The sequence below is a fragment of the Artibeus jamaicensis genome, unplaced genomic scaffold, assembly GCF_021234435.1.
Source record: "Artibeus jamaicensis isolate MK-2021 breed Jamaican fruit bat unplaced genomic scaffold, CSHL_Jam_final contig_387, whole genome shotgun sequence".
Lineage (NCBI taxonomy): Eukaryota > Metazoa > Chordata > Mammalia > Chiroptera > Phyllostomidae > Artibeus > Artibeus jamaicensis.
Genome location: NW_026521812.1, coordinates 7120669 through 7139725, shown reverse-complemented (window position 1 = coordinate 7139725; position 19057 = coordinate 7120669). Strand labels below are relative to the sequence as shown.

The 19057-nt window shown below is 37.7% G+C and overlaps 1 protein-coding gene across 5 annotated transcripts in view; it reads left to right on the top strand.

Annotated features, from left to right (window-relative positions):
- LAMA2 (laminin subunit alpha 2) overlaps positions 1 to 19057 on the top strand; it is a 511376-nt gene that overhangs the window by 396712 nt on the left and 95607 nt on the right. For all 5 annotated transcript variants that reach the window (XM_053664793.1, XM_053664792.1, XM_053664790.1 and 2 more), the window contains 5 exons: positions 3608 to 3770; positions 5069 to 5279; positions 12208 to 12324; positions 13003 to 13166; positions 14460 to 14598. In XM_053664793.1, the coding sequence (XP_053520768.1) occupies positions 3608 to 3770; positions 5069 to 5279; positions 12208 to 12324; positions 13003 to 13166; positions 14460 to 14598 (794 nt within the window). The remainder of the gene's footprint in view (positions 1 to 3607; positions 3771 to 5068; positions 5280 to 12207; positions 12325 to 13002; positions 13167 to 14459; positions 14599 to 19057) is intronic.

Below are 19057 nucleotides of genomic sequence, written 5' to 3'. Positions count from 1 at the left end.
CCGAAAGTGTACAGCAGTGAAGCAGTCTGTTTGTGTTTGTTCCCACCGAGCACCTTTTTCTAACTCACGTGAAGTGCCATTGGGGATAGCTGTGATTCTGTGTCTGAGGAATATGTGAATACTACTCTCTCTCCTGACAAGCACTAACATATACAATTACAAAAATCATCGCCACACCCCTATTTAAAGAACTTGGGCAGAATTAATCCAACTGTTAAAATTTCCTGAAAACTTAAACTTGAGTATGCCGGAGTTCAACTGGATTCCAGCTGAGATGTGTATATGTGCTACAGGGCTTTGTAGTTTGGGGGATTTTTAAACTAAGAAAAGGCAACTCATCAGAAGCTTTCAGTGGGTAACGCAACAACACATCCACTCCCCTTTTCTCTCTTAAAATGACAATAACTGGAATAATTCTCAGTACTTTTGGGTTTCATTAGTGGCAGTAAATTTCTGGGAAGAGTGAGTGCTGCAGCCTGGCACTGTCTATTCAGTTTTATTTTTAGGTAGATGAAATACCTTACTCACCTTATCTCTGTCGTAAGTCATGGCCTCTTCACAGATAATCAGCATCTATTAATCTATAGCATTCTTATCTCAGTGTAGTTTTTGAAGTATACTATGCTGTGTCTCCTGATTAGGTTATGAATAAAGTATATTTTATTCCACACACTATAGGAAGTAATGGATGAACATATATATAAACCCATCAGTGTATGTCCTGACTTGTACTCGGCCTTAATCTCTGCCAAGCAGAGATTGGGCAGAGTATTCTGCCTTGTATTCTGCCTTGTATTCTGTCTCTCAGATCACAGTGGTATCTGTCATTTGGGATAACTTTACCCATCAGAGGACTTTTTTAGGTTCATTCTAAAAAATAGCTTTGCTTCTCATGAGGAATTATTTTATTTGTATTTACATATAGGTATACCTCTTAATTACTTCATTTTTGTCCCCTGCTATGCCTTGGCTACTAAGATACTTAGCACTAGGTTTAAGATCCACTGCACTGAACATTATGGAATGACTTTTTGTCTGTTAGTATTTCTCCTGATTTACATTAATTTTTAATGTTTACTATCTCCTTTTAAGTTGATTTTATCTTGTTTTAAGGAAATTTTAAAACCACATCTAATTTTCTTTTAAATAAAGTAGAAATAAGTAAATTTAAAAAACATATTATTACAGTTACCTTTCAGTACCATTCAAAACATGCTGAAGCCATAGTGCATGTCTCTGAGTAAGAGGCTAACACGTTCATCTGTAATTTAAAAGTATTCAGAGTTTCCAACTTCCATAGAAGCTATGGAGCAATCATTGTTTTTCTAAAGCAGTTTTTGAGCACTCTAATAATTTTTCCTGGTTGCTTACATATTGCTTGAGTTTAAAAGAAATAATCCATTTCAAAAAGAACAGCCATATTTTCCTTTCTCTCTCTGATATCATCCTTTTTCCACCAAATTCTTCTCTGCAGAAATTCAGCTTTGAGAATGGTCCACGAGAGAAAAAGGAGCCTGCAGCTCATATTGCTGCCTCCCTCAGGACCACCTACGCCCAAAACCTAAATTCAGTTAAACAAGCTGCTTTGGCAGGTTGGGAAGTGGGGTTCATCCCTTTTTTAAAAAAAAAAATTATTGCAAATGAAATCAGTGGTTACTTACATGCTACAACTGGTTAAAATCAACTGCACACCGGCATGCACTCAGACTAAACCCCGGGGGCTGTGAGATAGGTACAGCCAAGTCTGCTATTGTTTTTCTTTAAGTCTAAGAAGTAGAAACCTTCTCAGATATCATCCTCATCATTCTAGTGTGATCTGCACATAATCTGCCAGACCAAGGAGCTTTCAGATCAATCAGTCCACAGTCATTATGGTCCCTTAACAAACATGACACAGCCTCGGTGGTATATTGCTAACAATGGGCGAGATCTTGAGAAGGTTCTTTGGCATGTTTCAAGGTGTGGCTGTGAGCCAGGTGGCCAAGACAGAGCCACTTTTTGTGCCTTCTAGGAATACAGCACCCGAGCAGTCATTTCTACCAAAAGGCTAGGAATGCCCATAGTTGTTCTTCCAAACACCTGATTCAAATTGTTCTACAAATTAAACCGTGGCTATTTCAGGGGAAAAGAGGCTGGCTGCAGCAAACTTTCTAACCAAAGGCATTTATCATGAAGATAGAATTAGAAAGATACATACGGAAAAAGTAGAATCAGAAGTAGAAACTCAGTTTCTTCTACCAACCCAGTGATTCTCAAACTCCCTAGCACGCATCCAAAACTCCTGGAGAGCTTGTGAAAATACCGGCTGCTGGTCCCCGCCCCCTGGAATATGTAACTCAGTAGGTCTGAGGCGGGGCCTACTGAGTTACAAGTTTAAACAAGCTTAAATTTGAGTACTCTAACCAAGTTTTAGAGAACTTTAAACAAGTTTTTAAGTGGTGCTAATGCTGCTCATTAGGGGACTACACTTCAGAGTCACAGTACTTCCCCGTCCTGGGACACCCACTGTGGCTGCTCTGTGTGGTCTGACAAGGCGCACCCCTTTTAAGAGCTTGGCCCATACTGTTCTTGGAATATCTCTTACCAATGCCAATCAGAAAAGTTTCTCTAAGATAGAAATGAATGTCAGGATTCTTTATGTATTGAAGAAGTCTTGGCATAGTGCCTCGAACAGTAGAAAATGCCTCTTGGCCAACCCAGAGCCCTTGTTCTAAGGATTTTCATAGGTAATACTATAGAAGTAAGGGTTTGGCAGACCAAAAAGTTAAGAAAAATATCTTCTAGCAACTTGTTAAATTAATGTTCCATAGAACACACTTCAGGAAAAGTTGGTCTAAAATTAATGGTAGAAGTGCGAGAATGTTTCAATTCACCAGTTTTTCAAATTTTTATTTGACACAGAATTCTTTTCTCACATGAAATCTTTCCCAGAATACCAACCTGTAAAAGGAATTCTTGGCAGAATAGGCATCATTTCTAGAATATGCGAAGCACCTAGAGAATCCTAGATTTCCAGAGAGCACGATTTGAGACCCCACTTAATGCATAATAAACACAGACTCTGATGACGGATGTTATTGCTGGAAGGCATCTTTGAGCCCTAATCTATAACACTTGTCCCTGGACCAGTGCTCCTTTTCTCCTTTAAAAACATGAACACAGAACTGGTTGAAGTGCAAAGACAGGTTTGTTTTTAGATATCTCCTCACTGATAGTACTTCTGTACTCAGTATTTTCAAATAGGCTGAAAATGGTTGTTTTACCAATGATGTAGACCTTATGTTTTCAGCTTCCAAGCGCTATGCTATATCTCATTTTTTTCACCTCACGTGAAAGGAATTTGAGCCACTTTTTTCTGTATTTCTTCTTTTTCAGGTAAAGACACCCTGCTTTAATTACAGTGCCCCCCAAAAGAAGCACAGTGTAGAGAAGTGTTGCATTTCCCTGTTAGTTGAGGCCGTTGTGTGAACCGCCTCCCTTGCCCAGCAGGAGCACCATGGGGGACTACGTTTCACTTGGAGATGGCCGGGAAGAGCAGGCTTGAGTGGCATTTTTGCGCACAGCATTCTTGTTTACTGATTTGTAAACTTTGTTTTACTTCCTGCAGCTGTAAATGAAAAGGCTGTAAAACTAAATGAAACTCTAGGCATTCAAGACAAGGACTTTGAGAGAAATTTGCAAGGGCTTCAGAAAGAGATTGATCAGATGATGAGCGAATTGAGGCGGAAAAATCTAGATATGCAGAAAGAAGTTGCTGAAGACGAGTTGGTGTGAGTAGATTCTCTGTTATGTTTTCATCTGATAAACAGAGCTTTCCAAATGGTTCACAGTTTTCTAAATTTTCCATCACACACGTGAGTATACGATACTTTGCTTGCTATTTAGTTTTTATTTTGCTTAGTTATAATTTAGCTTGCTCTAAAATGGATTGAAAATATGTTTTTGCCCATATATAAATAGCCAAGTAATTGAATTTTTCTGGTACTATCCCTTCTATAATTAGACCTATGGGCTTGCTTTATTAGTCCCCTATATTTGGAACATTTAAACTTTCAATAGTGTCTTGTTTTGATGAAAATATCTTTGAATAAATAATGCTATGAACTTTGCAGATCATCCTATGTTCTGTCATCTCACAAAATGCTTAATAAAAGAGTTGTCAAATAATAAATGCTTAATACCTTGACATCAAGGTTGGGAATTTGAGGTGGGAGTAATAATAATAGTGATTTTACTGATGCTAATTAACTCATTTGAGCACACACACAATAAAAAATACATTTTTGCATTCAGAGCTAACTTCAAAGTGATGGGACTATTAATACTTCAATAATGTATTAAACTAACATTAGCAATACCTGATAACCTGTTAGAAATACGAATTATCAAATCTCACCCCAAAACGAATGAGTCAGAAACTGTGGGGATGGAGTCCAGTAAGGTTTTGACAGCTGTTTTAAAGGATTATGACACCTGTTATTTTCAGAACTACTGTTTTTCCACTATTCTGCCTTTTTTAAGGGTTCAGATATTTTCACTTTAGGAAAACTATTGTTAATCCCAGGAAACTCCCAGATTACTCAGAAGAAAAAGAAAAGTAGGTTAAAAACATGGCTTTCTACTAGCATGTCAATAAGAGTTCTGTTCACTTTTTCTAACCAAGCATATCAGTATATTCATACCTTATATTCAAAGTAACAAGAAATGTCTCATTATGTTGAATCAAGTAGCATTTTTATTGGTATGTGAAATAAATCATAAGACTCACTTCATCAGTTAGATTATGAGACTGAGGCCCTTTCCAATAGAAATTTTATATTACTAACAAATTAAAAATGTATAGGCCTGGGGGGGGGTAATTTTAACTGTAAATAACCTGTAAATAAACTCTAAATAAACTTTTCAGGCATCCGTTTTCAACTTGGTCTAGCATATAGTCAGTCTTCTTTAAGCATTGTCTTGTTTTTCCATTCCTTTCATATTAGCATCTCTTTGTAACACAGTTTAATACCAACACCCTGAGGGAGTGACAGGGCTCACTGTGTGTTGTTGGGCTGGGTGTTTGCAGAGCTGCAGAAGGCCTGCTGAAGAAAGTGCAGAGGCTGTTTGGAGAGCCCCGAGGGAAAAATGAAGAAATGGAGAAGGAGCTCGGGGAGAAATTGACAGACTACAAAAACAAGCTTGATGATGCTTGGGACCTGTTGAGAGAAGCCACAGATAAAATCAGAGAAGCTAATCACTTAGCTGCAGCAAACCAGAAAAACATGACTGCTCTGGACGTGAGTCTGAGGGGCTCTTTCATCTGTAGCTGGGGCTGTGGGGTGGGGGTTGAAGGAACATGGTGGCTGAGTTAGCTCCATTGCAGAGATCAGGAATGACAAGTCTGGAAGGAGACTTCCAAGAAGCAGACCAGGGAGTGCTCTTTCTCCTTTTTAAATCCATGATCGTGGCCCATGAAATCAAATAAAATGTCAGTAACTCAAACTGTTGAAGATTTAAAAACAGTGCTGCACAGAGGAAGGAGCTCTTCAGTGGGAGTCAAAGGACTTTGGTCTCAGTGACAATTGTGCCACTAACTAGAAGTACAAGCTTGGGCAATTCAGTTCAAGACTCTAAACCCTGGCCAGTATGGCTCAGTTGGTTGGTGCATCATCCCGATACATCAAAATGTCATGGGTTTGATTCCCAGTCAGAACACAAACCTAGGTTGCAAGCTTGACCCTTGAAAAGGGCACCTATGGGAAGCTACAGATATTTTCTTCTCACATCAGTGTCTGTCTGTCTGTCTGTCTGTCTCTCTCCCCCTCCCTCCCTTCTCTTCCTCATTCTCTCTCCTCTCTTTCTCTTTCTCTCTCTTAACATGGCAAATTGATTACTTTTCCCAAGAGTAAATTTTTGTCCATACAATGGCACAAACCCATATTTGGTATTTAAAAAGCAACAACTTTCTCCCAGAAATAAACTTACCTTTGCTGTCTTCAAAGTATTTGACCCTCAACAGATACGAAGAAAGCAGCAGACCTAAATATCTTCTAACATATAATCTCACCTTCAACTATAACTGAACCTTCCCTAGCATATATGTGGAATGACAGCTGAGTAAAATGAATCTAGATTTTTTTTATCTACTTGTTTCTATCCATTTTTCTTTGGACAAAGAGGAAGACAAATTAATTTTTTTTTAGTTTTTTCCCCAAATCTCTCTCCTAGGAATTAGCCTTGTCATTTTGATAGAAGATTGAAGAGGCTCACTTTCTTTTTTAATGGATGTGTCTACTGAACCAATTTGGAGTCCACTGACTTGCTGGCAATATTAAAGAAGAAGCCCCATCTTGGGAGGCAGGGTACTGGGCCATTGTCCTGCTAGAGGCTCCAGCATGATTTGTCCTGCTCGGTCACATGCCAGTGGTGTAACTTACTCAGAAGTACACCTGTTCCCTTTATGGCAACAGTTGAAGAAATTAAAAGTACCTATGTGGAAAGTATAAAAAGCACTTAAGAAATAGTTCAAGAAGAGCTATTGTGGCTCAGTAAATGGTGCTTTTAGCTATTCCTTCCTTTTAGTGATGTTTAAAATGAGGAGGCACTGTTCTTGCCCCCATCCTCCCCTTGACCCCTGCCCTATTCCCCAGAGATGCCTAGAACTTATACAGTCAGTACTGTAGTTCTAAGTTGGTCCTTTTGATATCTTCATTTTATATGCCATGCTTAAGTAAAGGCTTGTTAAAAACTGCCTAGAGTGAATAGATAAACTGATTAAATTAATATAAGTCAGGCAAAGCATATTTGAGGCTATTTGCCAAGGCTCATTGATGTTGATTACCCAGTTGGCGCTAGACTAGCTAGAAAGGAATGACCCAGAGAGTTTGTTGAACACAGGTTCCTTGGACTCGCAGACTGAGTTGGCTAGTCTAGGGTGTGGTCCAGGATCCATATCCTAAAATTGTTCTTGGGTCATTTGCTGTGCATACTGGTGTGAGAATAAATGATACATTGTATTCATTTGATTGAATAATGAGTTGTTCTTTTAAACAAATAACTTTATTGTACCTGTGTCCACCAAGGAGTTCATCTAATTAAGACCTAGCTCAAATAGATTTTGGGGGCCCTGGCTGGTATATATAGCTCATTGGAGCATGGGCTGAGAAACAAAGGGTTGACACTTTGATTCCCAATCAGAGCACATGCCTGGGTTGCAGGCCAGGTCCTCATTGGAGGGTGCATGAGAGGCAACTACACATTGATATGTCTCTCCCTCTCTTTCTCCTTCCTTTCCCCTCTCTCTAAAAATAAATGAATTAAATCTTTTTTAAAAATAGGATTTAAATTTTTTTAATGTAAGCATGTACTTTTTATTATTAAAAGCATTTAACAAGCCCCTACTAAGTTCAGAATATGAGCTAAACACAAAATCAATAATGTCAAGTACTGGTCCTCATTGTACTCTCCTGGAAACAGCAGCATTAGCATCAACTAGAAACTGCTTCAAAATGCAAATTCTAGGACCCCACCCAAAACTATCAACTAAGAAACTGTGAGTAGAACCCAACAATTTGTGTTTAAAAATTCCTCCAGTTATTCAAATGCAGTCTTATACTTGAGAACTTAATTTAAAATAAAATGCCATGCCTGACGCCTCTAGGTGGCTTGTATTTAAACCATCCTATACACTAGGGTAGTAATAGAGTCAAGCAAAGAAAAAATGACATATCAGTCACTACTGGGTTCAGAATGGGCTTCACGAGTACTTAACTCCTAAAGTGTGGGGCACTTGCTAGTCAAAATAGAAGAGGAAAAGCATTCCAGAAATAGAAAAAAAAGAACATATGCCAAAGTACAGGGGAAAAAAAGTCAGACACTCTGGGACAATTCAGTGGTTTGATAGGATTGGAATGAAGACTGCATGTGAGGGACAGAACAAGTGAGGGGACAGAAAGCAGCCAAGATAGAGCCAGACCTTGTGTTGTAAGAGAATTGCATTCTGAGACTAAGCCAAAGAATTTTGGTTTTTATTCTGAAAGCTATTGGATGCAATCAAAGTACTGGAGTCATGGATTTAAATTACATTTTGAGGATTTGTGAGTGGTTCATGTAAACTGGGTAATTGGTTTTGTGTTGGGAAATGGTGTGATACAAGGCTAGGAAAACAGGCCTAGTAACATTTAAAGTCTGTTAGACATCTACCATCTTATGGTGCCACTGGTAGCCAGGGGGGTTGAGGTTGAACAGGAGTGATTCCTGGACTCATGGAAGTTAGTTTTCCCCAAATTAAAGCATTTTAACCTTTTACTACATGTAATTCTATGATTAATAGGGCCTGAGAGAATTGGCAAAACAGTAAAAACAATAGCATAGTAGAAACAATAGCATCATAGCAGAAATTGAGAGAAATTGATAGACATGATGGAGCATCTTGGGCCCAAACACAGAAGTCTAAAACTGTAAATCACTCTAAAAATGTCACGTGGAGTGATAAAGCTCATTCATAAGCCACATAAAAGTCTGTGGGAGAAGATGGCTCTGGGAGCGGTATTCAGAACAGGTCAGAGAAGGCCTTGAGTGCAGCCTTCTGGAAGCCCATGGGATTAGCAGGGCATTTCTAGCAATGGAGAGAAGGCAGAGGAACTTCGTGCCAATGAGCAAAGTGAAGATGAGCAAGTCAGTTAAACAAAAGAGCACATACTGAACAGTCTGTCCCCATTCTATCATTACAACCTTGTGAAAGAAAGGACTGCCCTGAAGGTCAAGATCAAGTTGCTAGACAAAGACTGACTGAAAGGTAGCTTTCACAGCTTTTAGTCCACCCCACACAAGTATTGCCTCACCCTGCCCAGCCCCCATGTACAAAGTGTTAAACTTACTGAGCTCTGGAATAAATTAAGATCTAATGGAAAGTTAAAAGTAGAACTATAGTCAACTTTGGTATTCAACTGGAATCACTTAATTATGCTTACAGAATACTTTGGGAGAATAATTCTGCATATATGGGCCTCTTTTTTGTTCTTCAGATACCCAAAGTTTTCTACCTTAACAATTTTATATCCTACATCATTATCTATTCATTGCTTCTCTTAATTTACTTTTTATATCATTCACCATTGCTTAAAAATATACGTTAATTTTCTCATTTACTTTCTCCCTCTTCCAGGCAAGTCATGAGGAATACATCTTCTTGTTCACCCTATCCCCTGGCCTAAACAGTGTCTGCCATAATCTTTTTTCCCAATGAATAAATAAAGTGCCATAAGACAAACACAAAAACATGTTACATATACACTTTTTATGAATATTTAGGTGCTCCAAATCTCCATTTTTTCCTTGACTGAAAGTTAGATTCTCTCAGGGTCTGATCTGAAAGTTAGCCACCTCTGAAATCTCCTGAATCTCCAGATCATTATTTCTGCTTTAGCATGATAAACAACACATTTTGATTTTGTACAACAGTTGGTTCCATAAAGTGATTTGAATCGAGCTTTTATAAAGATTCTAACTCACTACTTAATTGAAATAAAAATGTATGCAGCTCTTTGCCTAATGTACATGTGGAAAAGTTCTCCCTTCCACTGGTACAGCATTTTGAGTTACCTTGATTCATTAATATAAACAAGCCATGTTGAAATTCTTCAATGTCTCTGTACATGGTATAACTTTAAATCAGTTCATGTGAAAACTAAGGGCTATAATTAGTAGTTATGTGAAAGAATGTCAGACCCTTGGAAGAGAAAATATGACCTGAAATCAGGAATATCAGGACTACCCCTCTCTTCATTGACCCTGAAGGAGGAAAGGACGTGTTGAAATTTCCTCCATATAAGCCAGTGATAGGAGTAACTGGTAAGCCAAGTGTCGCCAGTTCAAGTTTCAGGAATGAACTCTAATTTCATTTATTCATTCAAACATATTTATTGAGGAAACTCTTCTAGCTGTTAGAGATATGATGATACATAAGAATATTTTTGTGGAATGTATATATTAGAGTGATGGAGATAGTCACTAAAGCAATAAATAAGTAGTGTATAATATGACCATAAACTCTGGAGCATGGGCTAATATAATAATAAGTGATATGTTTAGTGACATTGCATGATACATTCAATGTTATTCTTCATCAGCTACAGACAGTTCACCTGTGGGTTTTCACTAGTCCCTGTGCATGAATATTGTGATGAATTGGTGTTGCTGATATTTAAATAACACGTACAATTAAGATGGTTCAATCTATACAAAAAATGAAATATTGTCTATGTCTATGAAGTATAGAATATAACTCAGATAAATGAGGGCTAAGAAGAACAAAATAGGGTAATATTATAGTCAACAATTGCATTGTGTTTACTATGCGCCAGGCAGTGTTCTAAGCAGGTTCTCAAATTTTGCTGTATATATCGCCTGGGGTTCTTGTTACATTCAGATTCTGAGTTGATAGTTCCCAAAAGGCATTGAGATCATACATTTCTAACATGTTCCCCGGTGCTGCTAATGCTGCTGGTCAGTGGGTCATGTTTCGAGTAGCATGTCACATTAGTGAGTCTAAATTACTCACTCCAGGTTTCAAAGCTTGTGAGCATGGGTGGAGCTGGGACCACCAGCCAGGCTGCTGCCTGAGTCTGTTTAATAATAATTGTTGTCTAGTCTTTGGGAAATAATTGAGATAAAGATAAGTGCTGTCTTAGATAGATGATCAGAAAGTGACCATCAGCAGAGAATGAGGGAAGAAGCCAGACAAAGAACTGGAGTAGAGCACACGATTAAGGGAAAAGCAAGTGTAACAGCTCAGGTGCAGGGACAAGGTGTATATACCTGGCAACACACTGACATGGCTGGGAAAGAGGTAGGGAGAGAAGGCTGTGAAATTAGTGCAAACAAGAAGTGCAGTTTCTACAGCAGAAGAGCTAGTGGTTTCATAGCTCAAGGCCCGGGATTTATCATTAAGCCAAACAGGGTTGGATCTTAACTACATCGTACTAACCGTGTGACCTTCGGTAAATCACTCAACTTGTTCAATTTTCTATTCTTCTTACTATTGTGTAATTGTTATCACTAAATTTACTGGTGTAACATAAGTTAATAACATACTATAGGTTTCAAGTGTATAATTGTATGACACATCATCTGTATATTGCATTCTGTGTTCACCACCCTAAGTTAAATCTTCTTTCACCATATATTTAACCCTTTACTGTTCCCCTACCCCCTTTTCCTGGTGGTAACCACCATCTTGTTGTCTGTGTCTATGAGTTTTTATTTGTTTGCTTGTTTTCCTTATTTGTTTCTATTTTTTAAAAAGGTAATACTGGATCCATAGAGTTAGTGTATAATTAAATAAGAAAAGTTTATAAAACTGCTTGGCACATATTCAGATCAAAATGAACAAATAAAGTAATGTTATTATTTATATAAAAACATAAATGGCAGAGGTTTAAAATTATACTCGATGCAGTAAAATCCACAGGCAAAAAAGTGATTAGAAGACTATAAATGAGTCAGAAGTAAAAAGAAAAAGCAATAGGCAAAGTTATTCTCCAAATAAAGAAATAGCACTAACTCTCTCTCAGTGATTTTACTCTTCTAGTTTTGGAATGAGTTTCATGTAGTGTTGAGACAAGCTATCACTTTCAAAGAAAATTTAGAGTCTGCTCTATTCTCGTGAGTCTCTCCATTAAGTTTATTCTTCCATATGAGAGTTTCTCTCTTTTTTTTTAAAAAGTACCTTCCCTAAATTCCCTCGAAAATCCAATTTCTTTTGATGTTTCAAGAACTTCTTTAGAATAAATCTGCTTATGTGTATACTCACAAAATACTCATTGGGACTTAGATTCTAGAATTCAACAAGTAGTTCCAATGTAATTTACTGTACTATCACATGTTCAGTAATACATATTCAGTACTTACATTTTACTTTGAAAAAAGGTTGTTCAACTTGTTTTAAAAATAGTTTTTAATTCCTCAGCTACTGTCACATAACTTTTCTTCTCTTGAATGACTTTCTCACAATGGGGTAAAGAAAGTACTTGTATAGGCATTTAAGTAAAATAACCCTTGGAAAATTGGCTGAGTAGTTTGTATTACTCTTACCTGGCCTCATTGTCAACATGCCATACCTTGTTTGCCATGTCTTTGTTAGACAGCTCAGGGAAGTCAGGAACACAGGGCTTCATAGGGTTTTCCCTGAAGGCATTTTGATGTTTTGTTCATACTGTACTACAGAAAAAGAAAGAGGCTATTGAAAGTGGCAGACGACAAACTGAGAATACTTTAAAAGAAGGCAAAGACATACTTGATGAGGCCAACCGTCTTGCAGATGAAATCAACTCAGGCATAGAGGTGAGTATTTGATAAAACCCAAAGTAAAAAAGAAAGATGGTAATGATGTAGGCTTTCACAAATGGGAATCAATGAGAAATCCCAGTAATGAAAGCAAATGCTCATGTTTTTTGTCTTGTGGGTATAAAGTTGTTTTTGCATTTTTGTATTGTGACCCTGCCCACCTACTGGCAACAATTAGAACTTCATATTGTTCTTTAATAGATAAGGATGTCTGTGTGAGGGTCCTCATCCACTCTTACACACCTGTGTTTTTTCTCACACTGAAGAAGGACATTACTTGTTGCTAGGGCAGCACTTACAATGTTTTAATATTCATATAACAGTTCAAAGAGAAATGTAAATCTAAAAACAGAGTTTTTAACATACTGTCTAATAGAGTAGACACTAATATATGGTAATAAAAACAAATGGTCTAAAAGATTCTATGAGGATCACTTAAGCATTTATACCTGTGAAGGAGTATTTTTTAAAGATAGGTTCTTCTTGATATAAATTGTATATTTTCTAATCTCATTAAGCAACAACTTTTATTCTCTATTTTCTTTTTGCTATGTTGGTAAATTTGAAGTTTCATAAAAAATTAAGGATGTGTAATTTTATCTCAAGGAGTAATTAGTAAATGAAAGAAGGCTTGGATTCAATTTCTTAAAACACCCTTTTTTCTCTATATAACAGTATGTTAAAGACATTCAAACTAAATTACCACCCATGTCTGAGGAGCTGAAAGATAAAATAGATGACCTCTCCCAAGATATAAAAGACAGGAAGCTTGCCGAGAGGGTGTCCCAGGCTGAGAGCCATGCCGCTCAGCTGAATGACTCATCTGCCGTCCTTGATGGGTATGTCATCTGTTGTTGGAAATGTCCGTGCATCCTGACACTCGTCCAATGGTTCTGGCTAACACAAATGGCAGAGAATTGCTTTCAAATCTTGATTTCTGTAATTATGAGCACACGAGCTACATGGCCTCTCTGTGGAAGAGCCTAATTAGGATGGTCTGGACAGAGCTCCATTGGAGCAGCATCAAACATCGGAGTTAAAAGTGGACTCCAGTGTGGCTGGGTAGGGAGTGAACACAGCCCCAGGGTACGCTTAGAAGACAGGGCTTTGTTCTTCATTAGAGAATATAACAGTTGCATTTTTAGCATTTTAAATAATAATGTATGAGCACACAGTCTGATGCAAATTTCAGTTTTATATTTTTAGTGAAATCAAAACTATTTATGGTTAAAAGGGTGGCTTTTGAAAATGCGGCCCCATGCATCGTTGTAAAGTCATTTTTTTCTTTTCTGACTCCAGGGAGACACGATATATTCTTCTGTGAAAGAACAGATCACTAGAGCAGGGTTCTCATATGGGTCAAAGGAGGGAGAGGCAAGTGGGGAGGTGTGTCTGATTTATGAACAGCCTTCTAAGTAAAACTGGCATGCTTCCCTACAATTATATAGGTGTTATTAACTCCAAGAATAATTTTCCCAAACAAATATGTATTTAATATACAATGTGTGTAATGTTCTGTTCCAATATGAAATACTCATCGATACAAAGGAAAATATTAATGTTTGAAGGCCCAAAATTCATGCACAGTTCATTTTATAACAAACTTCTGCCAATTTAGCATGAAGGGCAGTAGATGGAACAGTAAACTAGAAGGCAGCAGTTGCTGACTCCAAGCCCGTAATCGGCAACATGTTAGACGTGTGACCCGAGACAAACTATTTAACCTTCTGACAGTCATTTATTCTCATCTGAAAACGACACCTGCCCCAAAGAGATTTGATGAAATTTATTCCAGTAAGGTGGTACAAGTACTCTGAAATGTGTAGTGGGCTTCACAAATGATACAAAGGGTCATCTTGCTGCACGCACTTGCATGACGTACATGGTTACAGAAGCTTTGGGGGATGCTATGCATATGTAATAATCTGTCAGTAATATTTCACAGCTTTTTAGAAAGCTGTGTTTAAATTGAGAACTATAACATAATATAGTGAGTAGGTAGCTCACTATGATTTGGAAATTATCATAATTCTATTGGCCATGGTTACTTGAGAACCATATTTGTTTTAAATAAGGTGCTCTTCATTTGACTTTCAACTGCTCTGATGTCCTTTTTGGGGTAATTCCAACAGAATCCTTGATGAGGCTAAAAACATCTCCTTCAATGCCACAGCAGCCTTCAAAGCTTACACCAATATTAAGGACTACATTGATGAAGCTGAGAAAATTGCCAAAGAAGCCAAAGGTCTTGCACAAGAAGCTACAAACCTGGTAAGAAACAAATAATGTTATGTACTGAGAATGGAGGCCCATCTGTGACGCGTGCACTGGCTCCCAGTGCTTGTGGTGTCATGGATGAGACATGAGACGAATTCACATGGACTTCCAAGTCCTGTGGAGGAAAAGGGACCACACGGCTACTTCCTCAAGGGGAGAGAGCCTCCAAATGGCCTGGCCACCCTTGCAAGGGGAGAGCGGCTCGGAGTAAGCCGACCCTTGCCTAGACAGGCTTTTACTGGTTCTTTTGCACAGGAATTCAGGAACAGCTTATTAATCATTGTCAGGCAATAAACAGTAGATAGTATACAAAGAACCATTAGGGCTTCTCCTAAGTCAGGGTCTGTCGGCTAAAAGGCTACAAAACTTTGGGAACATAAACTCACTTTTTGCTTGAGCCTTTATCATTTAACTAAAAGCATTCTAAGCAAAGTAGGCTTCACAAGATTGTTAGGAATTCTTTCTCATCACAGATCATCCAGGAAACTCACCATTCCCAGCACAAGGCTGCACTACCCTCTATCATTGTCTTTAGGCTTAAGTCAGGCAGAGGAGGCAGATAGACAAAGAATTCTCAGAGACTTCTTGCAGACAGACTGAGGACTCGGGATTCGTCAAAGCCGGGGGCAAAGGTCCATCACCCCCTTTCTCCATAGCCCCCCCAAGTCCTTCCCTGGGGCTTCCATATGATCATGTCTGTCTTAGGTGATTCCCCACTTGGGGAATCTTTCCCATCATTGGCTAACTGATGAGCATTGGGGGCACGTTATGGAAAAAGGAGCAGAAGCAGCGCTCCTGCCAGGGAGATAAGCTTTGTCTCCTTAGTGGTTTATGGTCCAAAGGTCGCTCACTCAGCCTTAGCCATGCGGGGTTTCACCTCCTGAAACCAGGCAGGGTGGTTCCCAACACATCTGTTTGAAAAGTACCTAAACTAAATTTCTCAACTCTGAATGTTTTTTGGAAAATCCTAGTGAAATAGAATCTTTGTTTAGAATTATTTTCAAAGGCTTCTTTTACATTTTATCCAAAACAAAAAACAAAAACTCTCTAGGTACTGTAATTATAGCAGAATTCTCTGTCATTCTCTATTTAGTACCCATAAAGGTCTTGAAATTACCACAAATGGCAAGCAGGTCTGTTCCACCAAATCACGGGAGAAAAATAATCAAACATAAGATGTTGGACAATGAAATTTGTCACTATTATTCCACGTGCCATCAGTGAGAAAGTGCTTTGAAAATTAAGACATTGCTTATAGTCACACACAAATTGCTTACATGTGAAGTTTGACTATAAAGTGCATCTGTTACAAAACACATGAGATCATATGCTTCTAAAATATTTATGCTATTTTTATTCATTGAAACCTTTGCCTTTAAAGCCAACTTTAGCTGCTGTTATTGTTCAAAATGAACTTGAAACTAATATTTTAGAATTTCAGGGCTCCAAGTATATAGTACATTATTCAGGTATCTTCAACAGCAAGAGATCTTCATCAATGACATGGAGCAACATTTTGTGAATAAGTTACATGATAAACCATGGCACTAATACTTTAGGTCAAAAATATGTGATAGGGCCCTGGCTAGTGTAGCTCAGTGGATTGAGCATGGGCCTGTGAAGCAAAGGGTCCCCGGTTCAATTCCCAGTCAGGGCACATGACTGGGTTACAGGCCAGATCCCCAGTAGGGGACACATGAGAGGCAACACACATTGATGTTTCTCTTCCACTCTTTCTCCTTCCCTTTCCCTCACTCTAAAAATAAATAAATAAAATATTTTTAAAAAGATGTGATAGGAAGCACATGTAGAGTTAAAGTGTGCAGAACCATTATTTACTCCTTTAGACTCACATAAAATCTCAATACATCAAAATTTCAGGAAAAAAATAACCCAATTCAACATTTGACACTGAATTAAATATGCATAAATAATTGGTGGTAAAGAAACAGATCAGTATTATTTTTTTGCTTTGGTATTGGTCACAAATGCTTTTTGGATCTCAGGGATATTAGAGTTATTCACCACAACTTTAAAATATTTATTCTGTGGCCATAATGAAAACATTATACCCCATGAGTAATTACTACTGTTCGGTTTTCTCTGGAATGAGTTCCCTTACTGCCATTATATTCTGTTTGTTTCTTATTGGAAATAGTGATACAGTTATTGCAAAAACTTCCTTATGCTTAGTAATCCTTTGAATATCAACCTATTTTTTAAATCTGAACTAAATTCTTTATTCATCTTCTCATAGATAATTTTCTATTTTAAAGACCCTAATTTCTAAGTTCATTTTCATCTGATCTATACTTTACTGGATGGCCATTTCCAACATCAAACACAGTGCCTGACAAAAGTGGGCACTCATGAATGAATGATGAAAAAATGAATGTCATTCTAACTGGCACTTTTCATGCCTTTTACAATCTCTAGTACCAATAAAAATCTTAATCTCACTATTGTCCTTGTTTCAGCCTTATACACTTTTAACATTTGATGTTAAAGAGCTCTTTAATTTTGCCCAAAGTTAATACTATCACTTTATACTTAAGAGACCCCTGATTTTATGCTTGCAAGAGATACGTGCTTTTCCTCACCACTGTGTGCATACGTCATAGGCTAGCCCACCTCAGACACAGAGCCGGGGTAGGTCAAAATGCAACGCAGCATGTTCCCTTTTTATCATGATCCTTTCTCTCTTTCTGTAAACCATGTGAAAATAATTACATGTCTGAAAAATTACAAAGTAAGTGCTATAGGGAACCCCTGGTCTATTAAATAGCTAATAGCAAACACGAAGAAGACCGATCTGCCCCAGAAAAGGATGTTTTCCGTTCGGAAAGGTTGGGGGCAGTTGATATAAGGTTGCTCTGTGCAGGAGTGGAGGAGTGAGGAGGCCTCAGTGCCATCAGTTGACTTGCAGTGAATGATCCATTTTTATTTCCATGAATGACTAGCATCCTCTACTTTATCTGCTGTTCCTGAGGAATGACCTTTTTCAGATTCTCTGGGCCTCCTTCCTGGCTATACCCACTCAACAATGTGAGGGTCCAAGTGCTAAGGACTAAAAGGGAGTAAGTGTCTAAAGACCCCTGTCAGTGTGGTTAGAAAAAGGGCGAGTCCACCCTGCTAAAGGAAGAGTCCTCTCATGGGGTCATACACTTTCTTTTATCTCCTCTCTACCCCATCAGAGTTTTAGTTCCCACTAGCCTCCCCTGCACAGTAGTTTCCATTTTATCCAGTCTCTTGCTGGCTCTGTGCAATCTGTTTCCATGGCGGCTGCCACCATCCCATGGCTTAGTGACTGTGGTGTTTTGTTTTACTTCTGCTTCCATTTCCCAGAAAACAGTGTCTCCAGAATTAAAATTTAAGCTGATGATAGACCCCCAGTTGACCGAAACATGGATAACCATATATGACCCCCTAAGTATTTCACTCTCATTATTCAACACACGGTAGTCTGCTATTTTCATAGAGTTAACATGTGAAATGATATACAGCGGCTGATTACTAAATGTAGATTGCTCCTCCCATCTTTAAAAGCTGATGCTGGAGTCTAGAATGGCTAGTATGCTATAGATTTTCAAAACTGGCAAGATATTTTATATTTCCACAAAAGATAGGAAAGTTGAATAGAGAAGAACATTTCAAAAGAAAAATAAAATTGCTTTCACTATTTAGTTTGTGGTAATATCTGTATATCTCTTTGAATACAAATGTCATGTGGGACTTTTTTAATTGATAAGAATTAGGTTCTAGTGGCATGCTGGAATTTCTGAAATCAAATTGGGGAAAAAAGATAGCATATCAGAATTTGAGAATTAGAGGACCTGTCTTAAATTTTAGCACATCTTACAGTCTGTCCTGATCCCTTCCTCAGCTTAATTCCTGTAATATGGTCTCCCAAGCTTAGAACTTAATTTTTCATCTAATTTAATGTTTAATTTTCAATCACACAAGCTCATATCTTCCTCTTATCATTGACACAGGATGCTAATAAAAGATGCTTATGAACTATATATTGATAAATATGATATACTAAGCATACCCACATTTTCAATTTCTCTTTACAATTTTTAACAACATAGTTAATGTACATAATGTGTAAATGCCATTAGGAAACACAACCCACAGGGTAATTCGAGATGAACAGAATTCTAACTTGCCCTCAAACCTGTAATAATCATTTGTTTGTTATTTATCATGCTAATAAAAATGCTTTCCAACTTTTACCTACATAAGTCATTTTACCTTTATTGTAAATTTTCTTTTCATTCCTATTATTATTCTTTTCTTTAACATTATTAATATCATTTCTAATAATTTTTTTCTTGCTTAGTCTTTGAATCCTTATATAGCAAGATTCTCTTGACATCACTACTATTGGTTAATAAATCATATAGTTAAACACTGTAAATCTTGTTTAAACATTATATATGATTAAACATTA